This window comes from Dermacentor variabilis, chromosome 2 (genome assembly GCF_050947875.1).
Source record: "Dermacentor variabilis isolate Ectoservices chromosome 2, ASM5094787v1, whole genome shotgun sequence".
NCBI classification, from domain to species: Eukaryota; Metazoa; Arthropoda; class Arachnida; order Ixodida; family Ixodidae; genus Dermacentor; species Dermacentor variabilis.
Genome location: NC_134569.1, coordinates 87870008 through 87886984, shown reverse-complemented (window position 1 = coordinate 87886984; position 16977 = coordinate 87870008). Strand labels below are relative to the sequence as shown.

Here is a 16977-nt window from a genome sequence, read left to right as displayed (position 1 = left end):
AGGCCCCATCCGCTGCAAGATATGCGCTGGTCCACATACGCATAAGGAGTGTACGTCACGTTCCCAGCCTCGATGTGCAAACTGTGGAGCTGAGCATGCTGCGTCATACGGAGGGTGTCCTAAGAAGAAATCAGCCACTCTTGCACGGACGATGGAGCAAATCCAAGGAAAAGTGCGGAAACGACGAGAACCACCACCGAATCCGGATGTGATGTATACATCTACAAACCAAACGCAACACGACACGGTGCAGCGCAGCGACGCGGCTTTGAAAAAGTCCTACGCCTCAGTCGTGAAAGAAAACCAGCAAAGGCCTTCAACTGCAACGAATCCATCAAAGCCCTCAAGTGATATAACCTCAAGCCCACGACAGCAACAAGTGTCCTCAAGGTCGCAGCAGAAGAACAGGAAGAACCAAGAAAAGTTGTTAGATGGTAGCACTGCAAATGAGATACCATGATGAGATTCCCATGATGTTCGCCGCAATCAAGGCTATTCTGCGTGCCAGCCCATCGTTCAAGAGCATCCCTGAAATAGAGGCCGTCCTGGCTTTGGAACCGCTAGTGTCGTCTTCTTTCTCGGCGCAAAGCCGTGATTCTTCGCAGTAGCAACGATGGCTTCGCCAACAATCGTCTCAGAAGCGGTGTTCACCAACAAACACTTCCGCACATGTACTATATTCCAGTGGAACGCTCGCGGCTTGCGCTCGAAGTTAGCAGACTTTAAGCATCTTACGCGAGTGTACCGATTCCCTTTTTTAGTCATTTCCGAGTCTCGCGTCGACGAGCACTTTAGGATAAAGGGGTATTATTTTCATCATTCAAGGCGACAAAATGGAATTAGCCGACTTCTCGTTGGATTTCGCAACGACATACCTGCCTCTGCGATTGACGTAGCACCACATGACAAGAACGAATATATTTGCGCAACCACAGTGATTGCATCTAAAGTGTTTACCCTGATCGGCGTCTACTTGGAACCAGGATCACCTTTCGACGTGACAAGATTGGAAAACTTGTTGACAAACACTCAGTCTCCACATATTATTTGTGGCGATTTCAACGCACATAATGAGATCTGGGGCAGTTCACATACATGTGCTCGGGGTGCCAAGCTGGCGAAGCTTTTTGCAAAATACAATATAGAGCCCTTGAACGATGGCAGCATAACATACCTGAAAAATCCGACGACTGTTAGCTGCATTGACGTCACATTCGTATCAAGCCAAGTGGCCCCTATGTTCGGATGGTGTACAGATTTCGAGACTCGAGGTAGTGATCACTACCCGATCCTAATCTCTGCCCTCCATTTTCGGACGTCGCCCAGAAAAGTGAAACTAAAGTCGGTAGACTGGGAAGCTTACACCGCAGCCGTAGACAAAGGAATCACAGCCTCAACTACGAATACAGAAATAATACCGACAATAGCTCATTGCCTCAAACAAAGTACCCGCTCTGCCACTAAGCATTGTAATGTACCAACAAACGACGAGGAATTTGAAAGGTTATGTGCCATTCGAAGGCGTGCCGAAAGGAAGGCTCTACGTACGAAGGATATCGAAGACCTCAGAACTTGTCGACGGACACAAAGACATATACGACGTTACCTCACCAAACTGGACCGAAAAAGGTGGAGGGACTTTTGTGGGACACTGGACATACGACAACCGCTGAGCAAAATCTGGCGAGTCGTCAGAGGCATTCGCAAAGAGCCGCAACAGCTGTATCCTTTTATCGCCCCCTCATTACATGAGCGCGCATCCCTGAAAGAGGTGGCAGAGCAGTACTGCAGGCTCCTTTCCAACGGGGCTCAACCTTTGCGGCAAATTGCAAGTCGTCAGCCTAGTCCACCTCGAGCTACCCTTCCTGACTTAGAATTACCATTCACCATCGAAGAGCACGGCAGCAATCGGCGACGTAAACAAGCGATCATCACCTGGCCATGACGGCGTGAGTTATGCAGCGCTCGCAAATCTATGCCACACATCTCGCCTACGCCTTCTGGAATACTACAACGCCTCATGGATAACTGGGGAGGTTCCTACGGAATGGAAGCTTGCGAAAGTCATTCCTATATTGAAACCAGCGAAGCAGCCAAAAAATTACGCCTCCTTCAGACCCATATCTCTGCTTAGCTGCGTAGGGAAGCTATTCGAAAAAGTGATCTACAAACGACTAAATTGGTTCTTGGAAACTGCAAAAGTTTACCCGGAGGAAATGAATGGCTTCCGGCAAAATAGATCCGCAATTGATAATGTCATTGCCTTGGTCTCATCAATTGAAGAGGAATTGGTCTCTGGAAACATACCTACTGCATTATTTTTAGACATTAAGGCAGCATATGATTCGGTCTATCATAAAGCAATACTTGACGCTTTGGAAACCCTTGGTCTTGGAGGACGGCTCTACGCATGGATTGAAGACTATCTTCAAAGACGCCAACTTTTCATGTGTACCCCGGATGGCCCCACGGCGCTTTATGCCGTCGAGAAGGGAGTGCCACAAGGAGCTGTGTTAAGCCCGGTATTATTTAATTTAGTCCTCATCCATCTGAAAAGAAACCTGCCCCCTGGCGTCAAAATCACACTGCATGCGGACGACATCTGCATTTGGAGTGCGGCGCGTTCCCGCAGTACCACCCAACAACGCCTCCAGAGAGCCCTACCTAAATCCAAGGAGTCTGAAATTGTCCCCCGACAAAAGCGTTGCCATGGCTTTCACGCGGAGGTGTATGGAAAAATACCCACTAGTGTTGGGTGGTCGTGCCCTTCCATACGTCAAGACGCAAAGGTTTCTTGGAGTGACGATCGATAGGAACCTCACATGGTCGCCCCAAGTGAAAAAACTGAGTGAGAAGATTTCCTCGGCGTCGCACATATTCCGATTTTTAGCCGGAACAAAGTGGGGCAGCAACTGTAGATCAATGGTGCTCCTCCATAAGGCCTACGTCGACGGAACACTACGATATTACCTCCCGATCCTGCACAAAATATCTCCCACAAGCAAGAGAAAACTCGAGGCAGCACGAAACAACTGCCTTCGCGTATGTCTTGGCCTTCCGAAGGGGTCGTCCCGGTCAGGGACTGTAGCAGAAGCTGGATGCCTGCCTCTGGAAGTGCTATGTTCGCAGGAGACACTTCGGATACACCTCCGCCACGTCATTCATACGAAGACTCACTTTTTAAAGGATATTTCCAGAACCCGTGCTACATCTAGCTTTGGGCAGGCCGTCGGAAGCATATCTATTTCGATTCCTGCTCAGGCGTCACAAATTATGCCGCGATACATTTCACCATGGACACTGTCCCCACTGGAAATCGTGCCATATATACCTGGAATCAGTGCGAAAAAGAAAATGCCTCAGGCAGCGACTTATCAGATAGCTTTAGAATATATGCACAAAGAATACGCAGCCGCAACGCACATTTTCACAGATGGCTCTACAACTCCACATCGTTCATCATGCGGACTTTTTGTAACCTCTACAGGGCAACGATTCTCGTTTCGTCTTGAGCGAGCGACATCATCTACTTCAGCGGAGCTATATGGCATTAAGGAGGCCCTTGTGTATGTACTTCGACAGCAGCCGCCAAGGACATGGGTGATTTTCACAGACTCAAAAGGAGCCCTACAAAGTATCTGGAACAGGCACAAGCGTTGCAATAATCAACCAGCAGCATTTGACATTGCTTATCTTCACCACAGGGCTAAGATTGCTGGGCATTGCATAAAGTTCCAGTGGATACCTGGCTATGCCGGCATTTCGGGAAATGAAAGAGTGGACGAAGCCGCCAGAAATGGACTCCAATACCGCAAGTTCAAAAGAACATATTTTACAAAAGCCGATGCTTCAAACATGGCAAAAAATATGCCTATCAAGAAAAAGACCGCATCTTGAATCTGCCGCTTCACCAAGATAACTTCCTACGTTACATTGACCCAGAAATGAGACCAAAAATTCCACGACCACTTCCTCGACACTTAGAGACATTGTACCATCGTCTTCGACTGAACGTGGTATACACGAACAATTATCTGTACAGCATAGGACTTACCACTAACCCATACTGTGATAACTGTCGCAACTTAGAGACAATTGAGCACATATTACTAGAATGCCCCGCGTACCGCGACGAGAGACAATTTTTTGAGCACCAAATGGACATGATTTGCCACGAACCGTTAACGTTACCGAGCATCTTAGGTCCAATGCCAGGCCCTTCAAAACAGCGACGGGTTTTGGATTTATTGTTCAATTACCTGACAGAAATTGGTCAAATAGGAAAGCTTTAAAAATTGCATCCTTCCTATACAAAAGCTTAAATTTACCCGCCATGTCACCTGTAAATATTAGTATCAGGTCCACTCGGACATTTCATATTTACTTTTATCCTTTTTTTCTCGAACTCTTTTCTGGAATCTTTTAATCCCATTCCCCATCCCTATACAGAGTAGCATGCCAGCAGTTATATACGCGCCGGCAAAATTCTCTGTTTTTCCAATAAAGAGCCCTCTCTCTCTCTCTCTCTCTCTTAAAAGCGGACATTTTAGGTGCAGTGTGTGTACTGACATGTGTTCTCAGACATCTGCGCCGACATGAAGTGTGCTCCCATATCTGGAGTAATTTGCGTAAATATGTAAATTAAACCTGTTTCTCGTTTCCTTCAACCTCCCAGCTTCATCTCCTCACCAACAAGCAAGTCTTGGCGATAGATACAAGGCCATCGTGGGTCCGCTTAGTCAGCTAAGTGCGACGCCCCAGTGTAGGGCAGACCAGCTATACCATGTTCCAGGCGCACCGACGGCGTAAGCAAGCGAGCCTACAAGTGACGCCTGTGTCCGAACCACGAGCCCCAGAGCCGAATCAGAACAGTGGCTAATAGCACAACGCGCTCAGCGCTTACGCGGAACACCTCAGGACACTCTTATTCTCCAAACTACTGAAGACAATGTCTTTATTGGCCAGTTACCGCCACTTTTCGTGTTCGTTACGTCTGTGTCAAACGTCTGTTTCTAGTCGCTTTCGTGGGATGATACCGAATATATTGCCGTCTAGAAATGTAACAAAGCGATGATGATGACTGGTGATGATAAACCATATACTTTATTCTGAGAGACGCTCTCACGACGACTATGGTGATGATGATTATGACGACAATGATGATGTTGATGCCGATTATGATGAGTATTAATAAGGCGATTATTATTATTATGTCGTCGACATTGCGCTCATCTACGCGAGGTCGCATGCACAACATCTTGTGCCCCGTAGCACTCATTTTTTTTCAATGCTCATTCTTGTTCTCTTTGCATCATTTGAAATAAGCCTGTAAGTAAAAGGAAATGGCTGCCTAATCTGCCTAATCTGCCACTTCGCAGGCGACATCGTTGGCCCCTCAGCGGTGACGAGCCGCGTGGGTGGCGACGCTGCGCTGCCGTGCCACCTGCGACACATCACGCAAGACTCGTGGGCCGTGTCCGTGTCGTGGTTCAAGCGCGGCCTCTCGGGACCCGTCTACACGATCGACATGGGTTCGGGAAACTTCCTGCAGGCCCGGCACCGGCCAGCGCACCTGTGGTCCGGACGCGCCTACTTCTCTTCGGCCGACGAGCCGGCGCTACTCATGATCGGAGACGTGGCTGCAGCCGACGCCGGACTATACGTCTGCTCGGCGTTGTTCCCCGACGGTGGCGAGCGTAATTCCACCGTCCGCTTCGTCGTAGTCGGTACGTTCTTTACTCAGTGCACCGCCGTTCTTCCTTTGAACAATGCCTTCCCACACTTAGTTCGCTCGAACAAATGGCTAAGTTATGTGCAGCGATTCCAATGTAGCTATAGATACGCCCTAATGTTGCTCTCTATATTGATAGGCTCGATGACATGTCGTTATTTCGCGCTTGAATAGTGATTACTAGCAGTTGTCGAGCAAAGCATAACGTTCCCTCAAATGTGTAATAAGTTACGCCTATCTCTACGTAACGACCGTCAGAGAAGCAATTTAACGTGACTGTCAGATTCTATCGGCACCGTATTATTTGCATGCCGGTGCCTTCCCAAGGATCAGCATATGCAAAAGTTTGCGCATTTATTCGCTATTCCATGCGGGATCGATCATGTATGTGAAAACAAGAGATAACACTTCAGTTATCCAAAGTTAGCAACTTCAGCAACTACATATGCACGAATTCGTTTATGTCCAAAACAACTAAATATAGTGCCCTTTTTTTTTCTTTTTCTGTGTACACACGTTGAGAGAGGAATGCAAGACTGCGTATACGAAATATAGCTGTGCTTGGGTTTTGTCGGAGTACGTAACCCAAAGCTTCGGACAGATCAGACTATTTCACTCGTCAAACTTTATGTTTCTGAAGAAGCAATACGGGGCCGCTCATTTTCAACCCTGCGATTGCTGACCACCTGCCAAAGGAACAGATAAAGCAGAGCGTGCGCTCAAAAATAGCATGCACACGTTCCAGTTCTACTAAATAGTTATTAGACCAACAGCCACGCTACGTTGTTGTTGCAAAAGGATTGTCCGGTGTTTACTGCAAAATTGTGTAGTCTCGTACACGCTTTCTTTTTTCACGATTCAGTTTCACGCTTACGCGAACAGTCGAGCCAAGCGAAGCTACCAGGCAAGTTTGGGCGCTCACACGCGACACGAGCGACCAAATGCAGTCACTGGCTCTCCCGACACTTGCGAGCTCTGAATGCACAGTAGCCTCCCCTAATTATGACAAAATTACTTCCCCGGCATGCTACAATCTCGCTGGCGCTAGCGTTCGCTCCCGGGTTGCCGATGCAGCGTGTACACGCGACAAGCGAGCAGCACGGTCGCGGCGCGAACTTAATTTTGTGACGAAGGGGCTCGGCGCCGGCTCCTTCGATTTGCAGCCTGCAGGGCGCCACTTTCGGTAACGCTCGGAGGCCCGAAGGCCATACGCACGGGCATAACGAGGCGCCAATTAGAGAGAGGTCCGGAGTGGAAAATGGGATAAGTGTGGTTCACAAACGGCGTTGCGGCCACGTTCTCTGCTCACGGGAAAAGCGGCGCATGCGTCGCCTGTCGAGTCATGAGTAAGCTGCCCGAGGTAACAACCTTTCGGCATCTGCCTCGATTTTGTTAAAGCGAACGCTTTCTGTGCCAACCATCCAGCGGTATTGCCTGGCTCGGTCAGTCGCTCGTCGTTTTTATTTTCTCGCCCAGTAGACGTTCGTCACTATTTAAAAAAAAAAAAAGAAAGAGCGCGTCCGGCGGCAGGATTAAAACGTGGGTTTCGCGAAGCTCTCTTCATGGGTTCTGAAAGTTAGATGCTTTGGTGGGTGATGGCGCTGTGTTGTGCTTCTGAAAAATTCACCGTCCAGTCTGAGGACGGGTGTGCGACGCGTTCGTCACCGGTATTCGCTCGGCATCTCTTAGCGTGATGCGCCTTTTTCGTCTTACCGGCTCACCTAAGCTTCGCTCACACCGATCCCCAAAGTACGCGGGGGGACCTGCATGAGTTTTTATACCCTAAAAATTATATTATGTGCTTGTGAACTATGGATGCTACCAAACTTGTTGATTGAAATTTTATGGAAAGGTTCTCAGTAAACATGGCCAGGTTGCTTTTGTTCCTGGGAAGTCGAAGTGCGCAAGGAAAACATTTCAGGTGCTTCAACTCCCTATATACGTAGTGCAAGCAATGACCCTCTAGGAAGAGCTGTTGATGTAGATGTAGGCATGGATCCTTGGATTTAGTGGCACATACCCACTATGAGGGACTGCTCAAGATCCTGGTAGCTCAAAAAAAGAAGAAATGTAAGAAATTAGAACAATAAATGTTAGAGTAAGTAGGTTACAATATAGAGACTGATTGGAGATAAATATTTTATGAATATAGAGCAAATAAAGAAAAAAACAAAAATAAGACATGTCAAATTCAATTTGATGGAAAGAAAAGGAACGTCTGAATTCTGAATTTAGAGACTTCATAATTTAACTCGCACTGACCCTACAAGAAAGCCCAGGATAGCAGTACAAACCTTCCCGTCACTGTGCCCAAGGCCCGAAGAACCGGAGGATAGTAAATTTTGAACAGTTAAGTATAACGCAAGAAGGAGAAGCAGTATTTATAAGGCTCGTCTTTCTTTAAAGCAAGAAAATAGATGACAAGAAATGCCTTTTATATCAGGAAAAGGGCAGATAAATGTGTTAGCGATACGTCTGTGAAGCTCTTCAGAGTAGAAATTGAGTTCCTTGAACGTGCGTTGTAGTTACTTTTTTATTTGGTTTGCCTTGTCACTATGTTTTTCTACTGTTATGCACTGCGCATGTCATACTTTCGGCATATATTTACTGACGTAGGTGCAAATAAAATAGCTGTTCGTTAGCGCCTGTCATGTTTCTTTCTCGGCTCTTCGTGCGTGTCTTCCTGCGCGCTTATGTTCGGTCGACCGTTTAAGCTTTATTTCTAATTTTGCTGATGGGGACCGAACGCCTGAACTCTGAAGTAAGCGTGAAATCTACCAACGAAGTCGACTATATTACGAGCAGTGTGGATAGAAAACACTTGGCTACTTCAGAAATTTGTCTGATATAAGTCTATATCATTATCATTGGATGCCGACAGTTCTAATCGAACGCGTTCTAATCATTATTCTCACCAACGCTTCTGTTTCGAGGCGTTAAATTATCCGCGTGCAACAGCAGAGACACAACCTAAAGTATGCAAAAAAAATTGCGCATTATATTACTGATGTTGATGACAACGATAGTAAAATAATACTGAGGTGAAAATGAAGGTGTATGAGATCCAGATAAAATGAGGAGTCGCAAACAAAATAGGTAATGGAGAACAAGCGAAACAATGTTCTTGAAGCACGCCAGACGAAAGTTAAATAAATGACTCCCTGAGCATTTATATTTAAAATCAGCCACTTGCCGATGGTCTTACAAAAATAAAAGAAATCTGTAGATCCAGGGAACAGTGTAGGATTCAACGTTTGGAGTATGAGTAGTTTTGTCGTATCATCTCGAAGTTAAAACGTCTGCGCACAAACTTACACTGCCTGTTTTCGAAGAATAGATTCAAAAGCAAAAGCCTTGTACTCCGCAGAATTTGTTGGCCACCAGTCATTCGCTCCAAACTTCACTTATTTTATTAATTTTGTAGAATTTGTCTTGTTCTTTCATGAATATATTATTTCTATTCTGTTAGATAGCTTTTCAACTGAAGCGAATATTAGTCATTACGTGTTATGCTGCGAAATATATCTTAAAGCAAATGCATGCCATACAATGACTATTACTTAAGGGAAAACATGGGGAATGGGGGAGATGGAAATTAAAGACGATGAGCAAAACGTGAACAAGGTGAAAGCAGGAGCCAACGTTTCGACAAGTGGACTTGTCTTCTTCAAGGCGACGTATGCTTTCTTCGCCACAGTATATATAGGTGGGCTTCTTCTAAACGGGAGAGGGTGTAAGGCGGGAGGGTGCGGCGACGAGGGAAGGTATGTTAGCTTGTCGAATTAAGAGTAAAGGTATGCTGTGCACAAGACCAAGGCCACCTTGTTGACGTTTTGCTCAATGACTATGACTTGTTTCAAGTGCCATGCAGCTACGTCGCTTGCTGCAGGACTGAAGATTCGCGCTGCTCGTTTGTAGGAGCTGTATTAGATTCACCAAGTTGCACTTGTTTGGAACATGCCACTTGCAACGCGGCTTACGCCTGCGTCCTGATAATAATATTACGAAGAAAAGTATGTGCTACCTTTATTTTTTATATTCGGCCAATAGACGAATCTACTACCTACAATGGCACATTATTATTCTGCTGTACGACGCTGCAGAAGGTTGTGGCAGAAAAAAAAAAAAACCTAGGGTCTAAATTCGCCAACCCAGCTCAGAAGTTACAGCGAGCTTACGAAAATTGCGCCCCCGCGCTTGAACCAGAAAATTGCGACTCCGAGCTTCGCCGTAAGTTAAGCGTGTGGGTGGGCTACTGTCCCGCACTGTTGGGCCTAATCAGCCCAAGTGCTTGCCGGCCACATTTCGTTCGACCTTTGCGCAAGCATACTGCGGTTAATCGCCTTGGCCAGCGCGTTAATCTTGCGCGAAATAATTGGGCCAGGGCTTTGCATGACGTTGCGCAATGTGCAGAAGATCGCTGCCAACATTAGGATTCAGTTATTACCACCCGTTATAGGTGGCAGCGAGGCGATAAGCCGGGGAGATGCACACGTCGTGCTTGTTCGTATGAAACTGATCTCTGTGGTACTCTCTAACACCAGTGTCTAATCGGGCATTTCTTGGCCGCCCTTTAGAAATGTGTGTGTGTGGCTTTCTCCCAAGTATCAACTAAACAAGTAGAAGCAGGCGGCTTATTGGTTGAGCACCCAATTTTCTCATTTATAGGTGCATCAGGAGATTGACTAAGCGAACGAACACGCCTCGCTTCCTCTGCAGTGACTGCGTTCTCCTGATAAGCTCAAGAAAGAGAGATAGAGAGAAAGAGAAAAAAAGAGAGGGAGGTTAATCAGGTTACACCTTGTTTCCTACCTTACACTGGGGCAGGTGAAGCTGGCAGAAAATAAACGAGAAAGGGAGAAATGCTGTTGCGCACACGCAACAGCATTTACCACCTAATCAAAGGTGGTCTCAAGGATGAGCTTGAAGTTGAGAATAAAATTCCTGTATATGCGGCAATTTCTTATGAGGGTGGAATTCGAAAACTACTGATCTGGATACCTCCCCTTTCGTTCCCCTCATAGTCCATGAAACTGTTCTGGCAAGTAATGCTCAATCAATTATGACCGACCGACCGATTGACCGATCTATCGAGTGAGTGTGCGAGAGAGCGAGCGAGAAAGGAATATTCATTGGAGAAAGCATCAAACAAGTGAGCCAAAGAAAACTATTTGAACCTGGCGAAGGTAAGGGCATACAAAATCGAAATCCTATACAATGACATATGGCTGGGCTGCAACAGCTTACATCACACTGCGACGGACACTTCTTGATAGTTGTTTCGCGAAAAATAGGTCGCACTCGTAATTTAGACGCTATATTCAAGCAAATTTATTACTAAACGTTAGAGGTGTAAAATATTTTCTCTAGTGTCTTAGGGCTATACTCTTTCCGCTAAACCAGCGCTTATAAAGACCACCGCTGCATATGGCCAGCATAAGTACAAGAAACTAAGGTGGCACTGAAAAAAAGAAAAATAAGTGCTTCACCTCTGTGGGAAGTACACAAAACAAAGCTCGAATGACCTCGAGGAGAGTGAATATTTCATGCCACTAGCGAGTCCCTTTCTCCGGTCATGCGAGGAAAACGCCGAGGCATAAATCAAGGTGCCTAATGGTCTCATGTATCACTCTCAGGCTACAATTTTCACTTTGTCGCTGTCCCATTTTTTGGTCCATTGCTTTCTCTCTCTCTCTCTCTCTATCTCCGTTTTCATCTCTCTTTAAGAGAGCCATCGCTTGTTTTTGGCTCGTGCGTTGGCTCTGCTACGTGCTTGAGCCCTCCTTCAACGTGACCAGAAGTTCTAACAAGAAACTGTTTCACTTGCTTCAGCAGCGCTATGTTCGCGCGGAATGTGTGCACTCTAGTAGCATATTAGAGCATGTGATGATGTGTTGCCTTTATCTTTGCACATTTTCCCCTTTATTACGTGTTACGTTTGATGGCAATGCAGAGTAACAGCTGGTACAGAGAGAGAGAGAGAGAAATAAATGAGACGAGAAAGGTAGGGAGGGTCACCAGACTAGACATATACGTTTAGTTACGCTACACTGGAAGGGGATATCTTTTTGCCTTGTTTTTATCATTGCGTTGACAGCGCCCATCAACTGTGATTATTATACTGTTGTGGCCTTGATCCAACAACACGCCATTGAACACAGTACTCTTGCCTAACTTCGGGCGTTCTCACTGGAATATTGTGTTTTCTGTCCGGTGCTCTTAATTCTGCCTGAGGGGGCTGGATGAAACAGGGCTTCCGCAAAGGCACCAATATCTCCCTTCTTAGCGCAGCATAGCTTAGATATAATGGATTCCTGAAAGCGTGCGAAAGTAGCGCTTCCAGAAAGCCACCAGGCAATTCGCGCGTGGGACGTTTCCTTTTATATTCTCGCTCACGAACTACGCATCTAATGCGGCATGATGCAGCAATCAGGAAAGAACGCAGCTGCTAACCGGCACGTATGACGCAAACATTCTTTTTTTTGTTTTAGTTTTCACTTTGGCTCTGAGCAGAGTCAAGGCAAGCCGTACAGGAACACCCGACATAATTAAGCAATGCACCAATTAACTGCAGCATGGTGTGTCTCATGACTAGTAACTAAACTTTGGAATGGAAGCCCGTACTGGAAAGAGATGGCCCATACCGACGGTGAAACAATAAAATTACTGCTTTATTAACCGCCAATGCTTACATGATAAAATTTCATTACGAGTTTCACGACATGAACAATACATACAATTTCATCAGAGGCTTAAACATATCTATAGTTTTTCCGCGATATAAAGGAGGATAGATAGGTCACACACCTGTCCAAGTGCTCTGTATTATCTGTGTGGTTAGACCTCATGTAATGACCACCAAGTTACGTACCACCGCTGTTTATTGATATAATGTCATGTACGCATATGCTCATGGCCTGCTTCGTTGTATTCTGCGTATGCACCACGCAACTGTTTGTGCAGGTGTTCCTCGAAGACCGTCCCCATCGCTTGTCCGCGCACAAAGCTGTGAAGGCACTTTAGTCTTTCTTGAGGGCGACTGGCTTATGTGAACACCTTTGACTTGCTCAGGCCCTCCGCGTGCGTGCGCGAGCTCACCGCGTCTTTCCTCCCCCCTCCCTCTCTCCAACTCATCTTTCTATTCCCTCTTTCCCGTTTCCCAGAGTAGGGTGCTCAACAAGACCCATTTCTGGTCAACATCTATGCCTTCTCCCTTGATTTCCTCCTCCCATTTTATAACTAGACGCCAGATTATAGACGAATACATATTTTCTTCCGCACGCCAGGCCCCCACCCTTTCGGTGTACGAGCACGAATTATGGGTTAAGAAGTGGCTCAGCACTGGTATTATAGTGCCTATAAAGGGCTCTTTCCATCGTTTGTGCCTCTAGACTGTTTTTGCTTTTATCACGTGAAATGCTTTTTCGGTGACGCCTTTTTATAGCGACTGCAATTATGTGGATACTCCAGGTGAAACATTGCCGTCATTGTCACCGTAAGGTTCTGTACAAAATCTAGGTGTGGCAAGATCGCGGCCGGGTGCCGTATGCCATGAGGAATCAGCGCTGACCAGGAGGCACTATGACAGTTTGAGTGTGTACCTAGAATATGCTGACACCATGGGATAGGGAGGCCACGAGAATGGTACGGTATTTTGGATGACACCATTCATACGCGCGCCTGTGTCAACGTTCGCTTTAGCTATGTGCATCCAGCCAAGCAGTGGCCATACCCACTAGCGTTGGCGAAGCGCATGCGTCGATACGTCCCAGCACCCTGGTTCCCTGTCAGGACAGAATATGGACACATGTACCTCAAGATGAGAGGCGAAATTGATGTCGCAAAATCCCAGCACGTGCTACTGAAAACCGTTTCCACCACTCGCTAGGCTCTGTGTTGAGGCCCTGCTGTTGGCACACTAAATTTCAGCAGTGGTCGTGCATAGGTGCGAGGGAACGCGTGCGAGCGTGAGCCGAGAAGGATGATGGCTTGATGCGCGCCACATTTTAATGCACGCAGTGGGAAAGGGGGGGAGGGGGGCAGGTGGGGACTGAGCGCCTTCTCTTCTAGCACGGCCACTGCTGTGCATGACACGGAGGAGCGCGGTCGCGCGCGCCCCATGTCGGAGGCAATTTGCGGTGGGTGCAAATAATAGGCGACCTGCAATGGCTGGTGGCTTCGCGTACGCTCTGTTCTCGCGTGCATTGTGCGCGTTGGAGAGGCAGCACGACGGAGAATGCGATGCGATATTTCTTGTTTTCTTCGAAATAACATTGGCTTACTTCTTTCCACAAGACGGAGTAGCAGGAACATCACGCTGCTGATAATGGCGACGCACCTGGCAATGTGACCTACCAAATAAGCGAATGTGACATACCAAATGTGACGTACCAATTAAAGAAAGAGGTCCTTTAAGTGTTTAATAAATGATGACGGCAGCTTTATTATTAATGTTTCATTTGTGTGACGATTCACATGACTGATGTATGGAAACAATGGTCGAACGTTGTGGCCCCCACCCCTTATGTAATAGCCGCAAGGGTCTTTAAGGGTTTAATAAATGGTGATAGTGAGGAAGATGCGAACCTCCATAGACAAACTTAGTTGAGCTTGTGAACGCCTCTCACCACATGGCTGACACTGGTTAGCATTGACAGAGAAAACTATCATCAAAAGTCTACTTCATCGGTAGTGGACACGTAACTCCACGTGACACTGCAAGTGCACATTTCAGAGAGAAAGGTGCACATTTATGAAATGTGTACTTTTGGTTGTAACTTCGACAGACTGCTCACTTCGACTGCACTATGCATACATTGGACACAATAATGCGCGCAACGTACACAGGAAGTACTGTCGACTGTAGCTACGTGGTCCGCTTTTCCGGCACCTCCGCTTGTTTGGTTGTTGTACAGACACACCAGCCGATGGCCGCTCATGTATATTATTCAATAGATCAATATAATGCCTCTCCGCAATAAACTCTGCCTCTTACTCCGGCCTACCTTGATCCTTTTGATTAAGTGCATGGGACGAGATGCATACTCATGTGCTCCAAGGCGCGATATAAAGCAGAAACACTGCTCAAAAAATAAAGTCAGAGCGATGTGCACAAAAAATGATAAAGGAGAGTTCTTATGAACAGTTTGCGAGCAGTGTTATAGCTACCGCACCATAACACAAGTTTAATGCATCGTACATGCGTGGCAGCAACTGTCGAAAACGTTTGCACAAAGGTGCTGTCTGCCTTCAGGTGGTGAGACCTTGAAACGTGCTATGCAAGATTTGCACTCAGAAGAGTCATGAACATGGTTGTGCTTTTTAAAATTATTTTTATGGTATTACTTGGAATTGGACTATCTATTAAATAAATATTATTCAAAAGACATCATTTTTTGTAATTTTCTTTTTCATCCTTCACACATCTATCTTTCTGTGAAAACTATTAGTAGCAGAGCGTTCAAAATTCGCGGAAGGAAAGACGATTTTACACTATGCAACTGGAACAAAGCTGTGTAAGTGCGCATCGCCTCGACATGCTTTTTACTTGTTTAATGAAGTACCAGTAGCGTGCGGGTAATCAATAGTTCCACATTTGTACATGTTGCTAACTCAGACAGCGCCAATTTTCGCATACACCCAGTGGTTATTTTTAGTAAAAGGTACAAAGTCTCCGAAAAGAAGACAATGTAAATGAAGGGGTGTCAAACTGCTTGTTATTCTCAAAACAACTAAGTATTACACTATTTTTTGTCGCGAACGTTACCTTAGCCTTCAGCTGTGTTTTCGTGGTAATTTCTTTGCTCTTTTGCTGCTGCTTTTAGTTTGAAGTTCCTTTTTTACACACCCCGAGTCCATCAACAGCGCATACATGGAAGCATACAAATGTCTAGGAGTAACTCCTAGGTACTTTAGCACCCTTGAAGTATGCAGACATAATTTTGTTGCGAGCCAAGGGTGGGAGTGTTCTGAGCCGAGACATAATTGTGTTGTGGCGAACCAAGTTGTGTCAGACATAATTGTAGCTGGTGCCAGAAATCTTGGGTTTTCATGCATGTGAGCGTTTGCATTCTACTCATCAACAACACTACAAAAAAAGCCACGAAATGGGTTTTTGATGGAAGTCAGGTACACTCCCAGGAACGCGTGCCATCATAAACCAACTAAAGAGAAGCACACGAGAGCTACAGAGACCTCCCTAATCATTATAAAAATTCACAACAAAAAAAGTTGCAAAACAAAAACAAAAACAAAAGTTGTGTCAGACATAAGTTGCTTTTATGTGATGAAAGGTACGTAACAAAATGGAGAATCCACCACGAGGCATTCGTAATTTCTGGTCGACGCGGCAATTATAATAGCGTAAGTGTGTTAGATGCTACATACATTCAAGTGTTATATATATTGACGCGAAGTAAGCTGCACCATTACGAGTCCCCATCGCCAGAAGTCAGCTGCCCATTCCAGGCACAGATCACCAGAGAGAAGACGACGAATGGCGCAGTTGTGTGCCGGGTTCAGAGGTCAACTATTCCAGGAGGTCAACTATTCCACGACTGAAAACGAGTGTCTCGCCGCCGTCTGGGCCATCGGCAAGTTCCGACCCTACCTGTACGGCCAACCTTTTCGAGTAGTAAGTCACCACCACTCACTGTGCTGGCTTGCTAGTCTTAGGGACCCTTCAGGCCGCCTCGCTCGTTGGAGCCTCCACCATCAGGAGAACGACGTCACAGTGGTTCATCACATCACAAAAGCACCGCGACACCAACTGCCTCTCACGCGCACCTATATCTTTAAAGCCAAGTGAGTTAGAGCAAGACTTCCCGTTTCTTGGTGTAGTAGACACTGTCGAGGTGGCTAACCTCCAACGTGCAGACAGTACGTTGCTTCCACTCATCCTACACCTCCAGGGAGCCGACATTGTTTTCCCACAACCGATGTCACGAGGACTGACTTCTTCCTGCCTCCGCGACAACGCTCTCGACAAAAAGAACTTCGAAAACAGCCAAGAAACGTTCCTTCTCGTCGTTCCAGTTTCACGGCGCGAAGAAGTGTTGTAAGCGTGTCATGACGACCCGTGTGCCGAACACTTAGGCTTCGCCAGGACGTTAGCACGCATACGCCAGAAGTATTACTGGGGCGGCTGTTCTCGTCCATTCAGCGCTACGCGAGAAGCTGCCGTGACTTTAAGCAGCGCAAGGTTCCACTTTGAAACCTGCTGGTCTTCTGCAACCACTTGACTTTTC

General features: G+C 46.4%; 1 protein-coding gene across 1 annotated transcript in view; it reads left to right on the top strand.

Annotated features, from left to right (window-relative positions):
* The first annotated feature begins 613 nt into the window (after positions 1-613).
* The window catches only part of LOC142570364 (neural cell adhesion molecule 1-like), a 100991-nt gene continuing 84627 nt past the window's right edge, over positions 614-16977 (top strand). The window contains exons 1-2 of the mRNA XM_075678753.1: positions 614-671; positions 5379-5726. Coding sequence (XP_075534868.1) covers positions 614-671; positions 5379-5726 — 406 coding nt within the window. The remainder of the gene's footprint in view (positions 672-5378; positions 5727-16977) is intronic.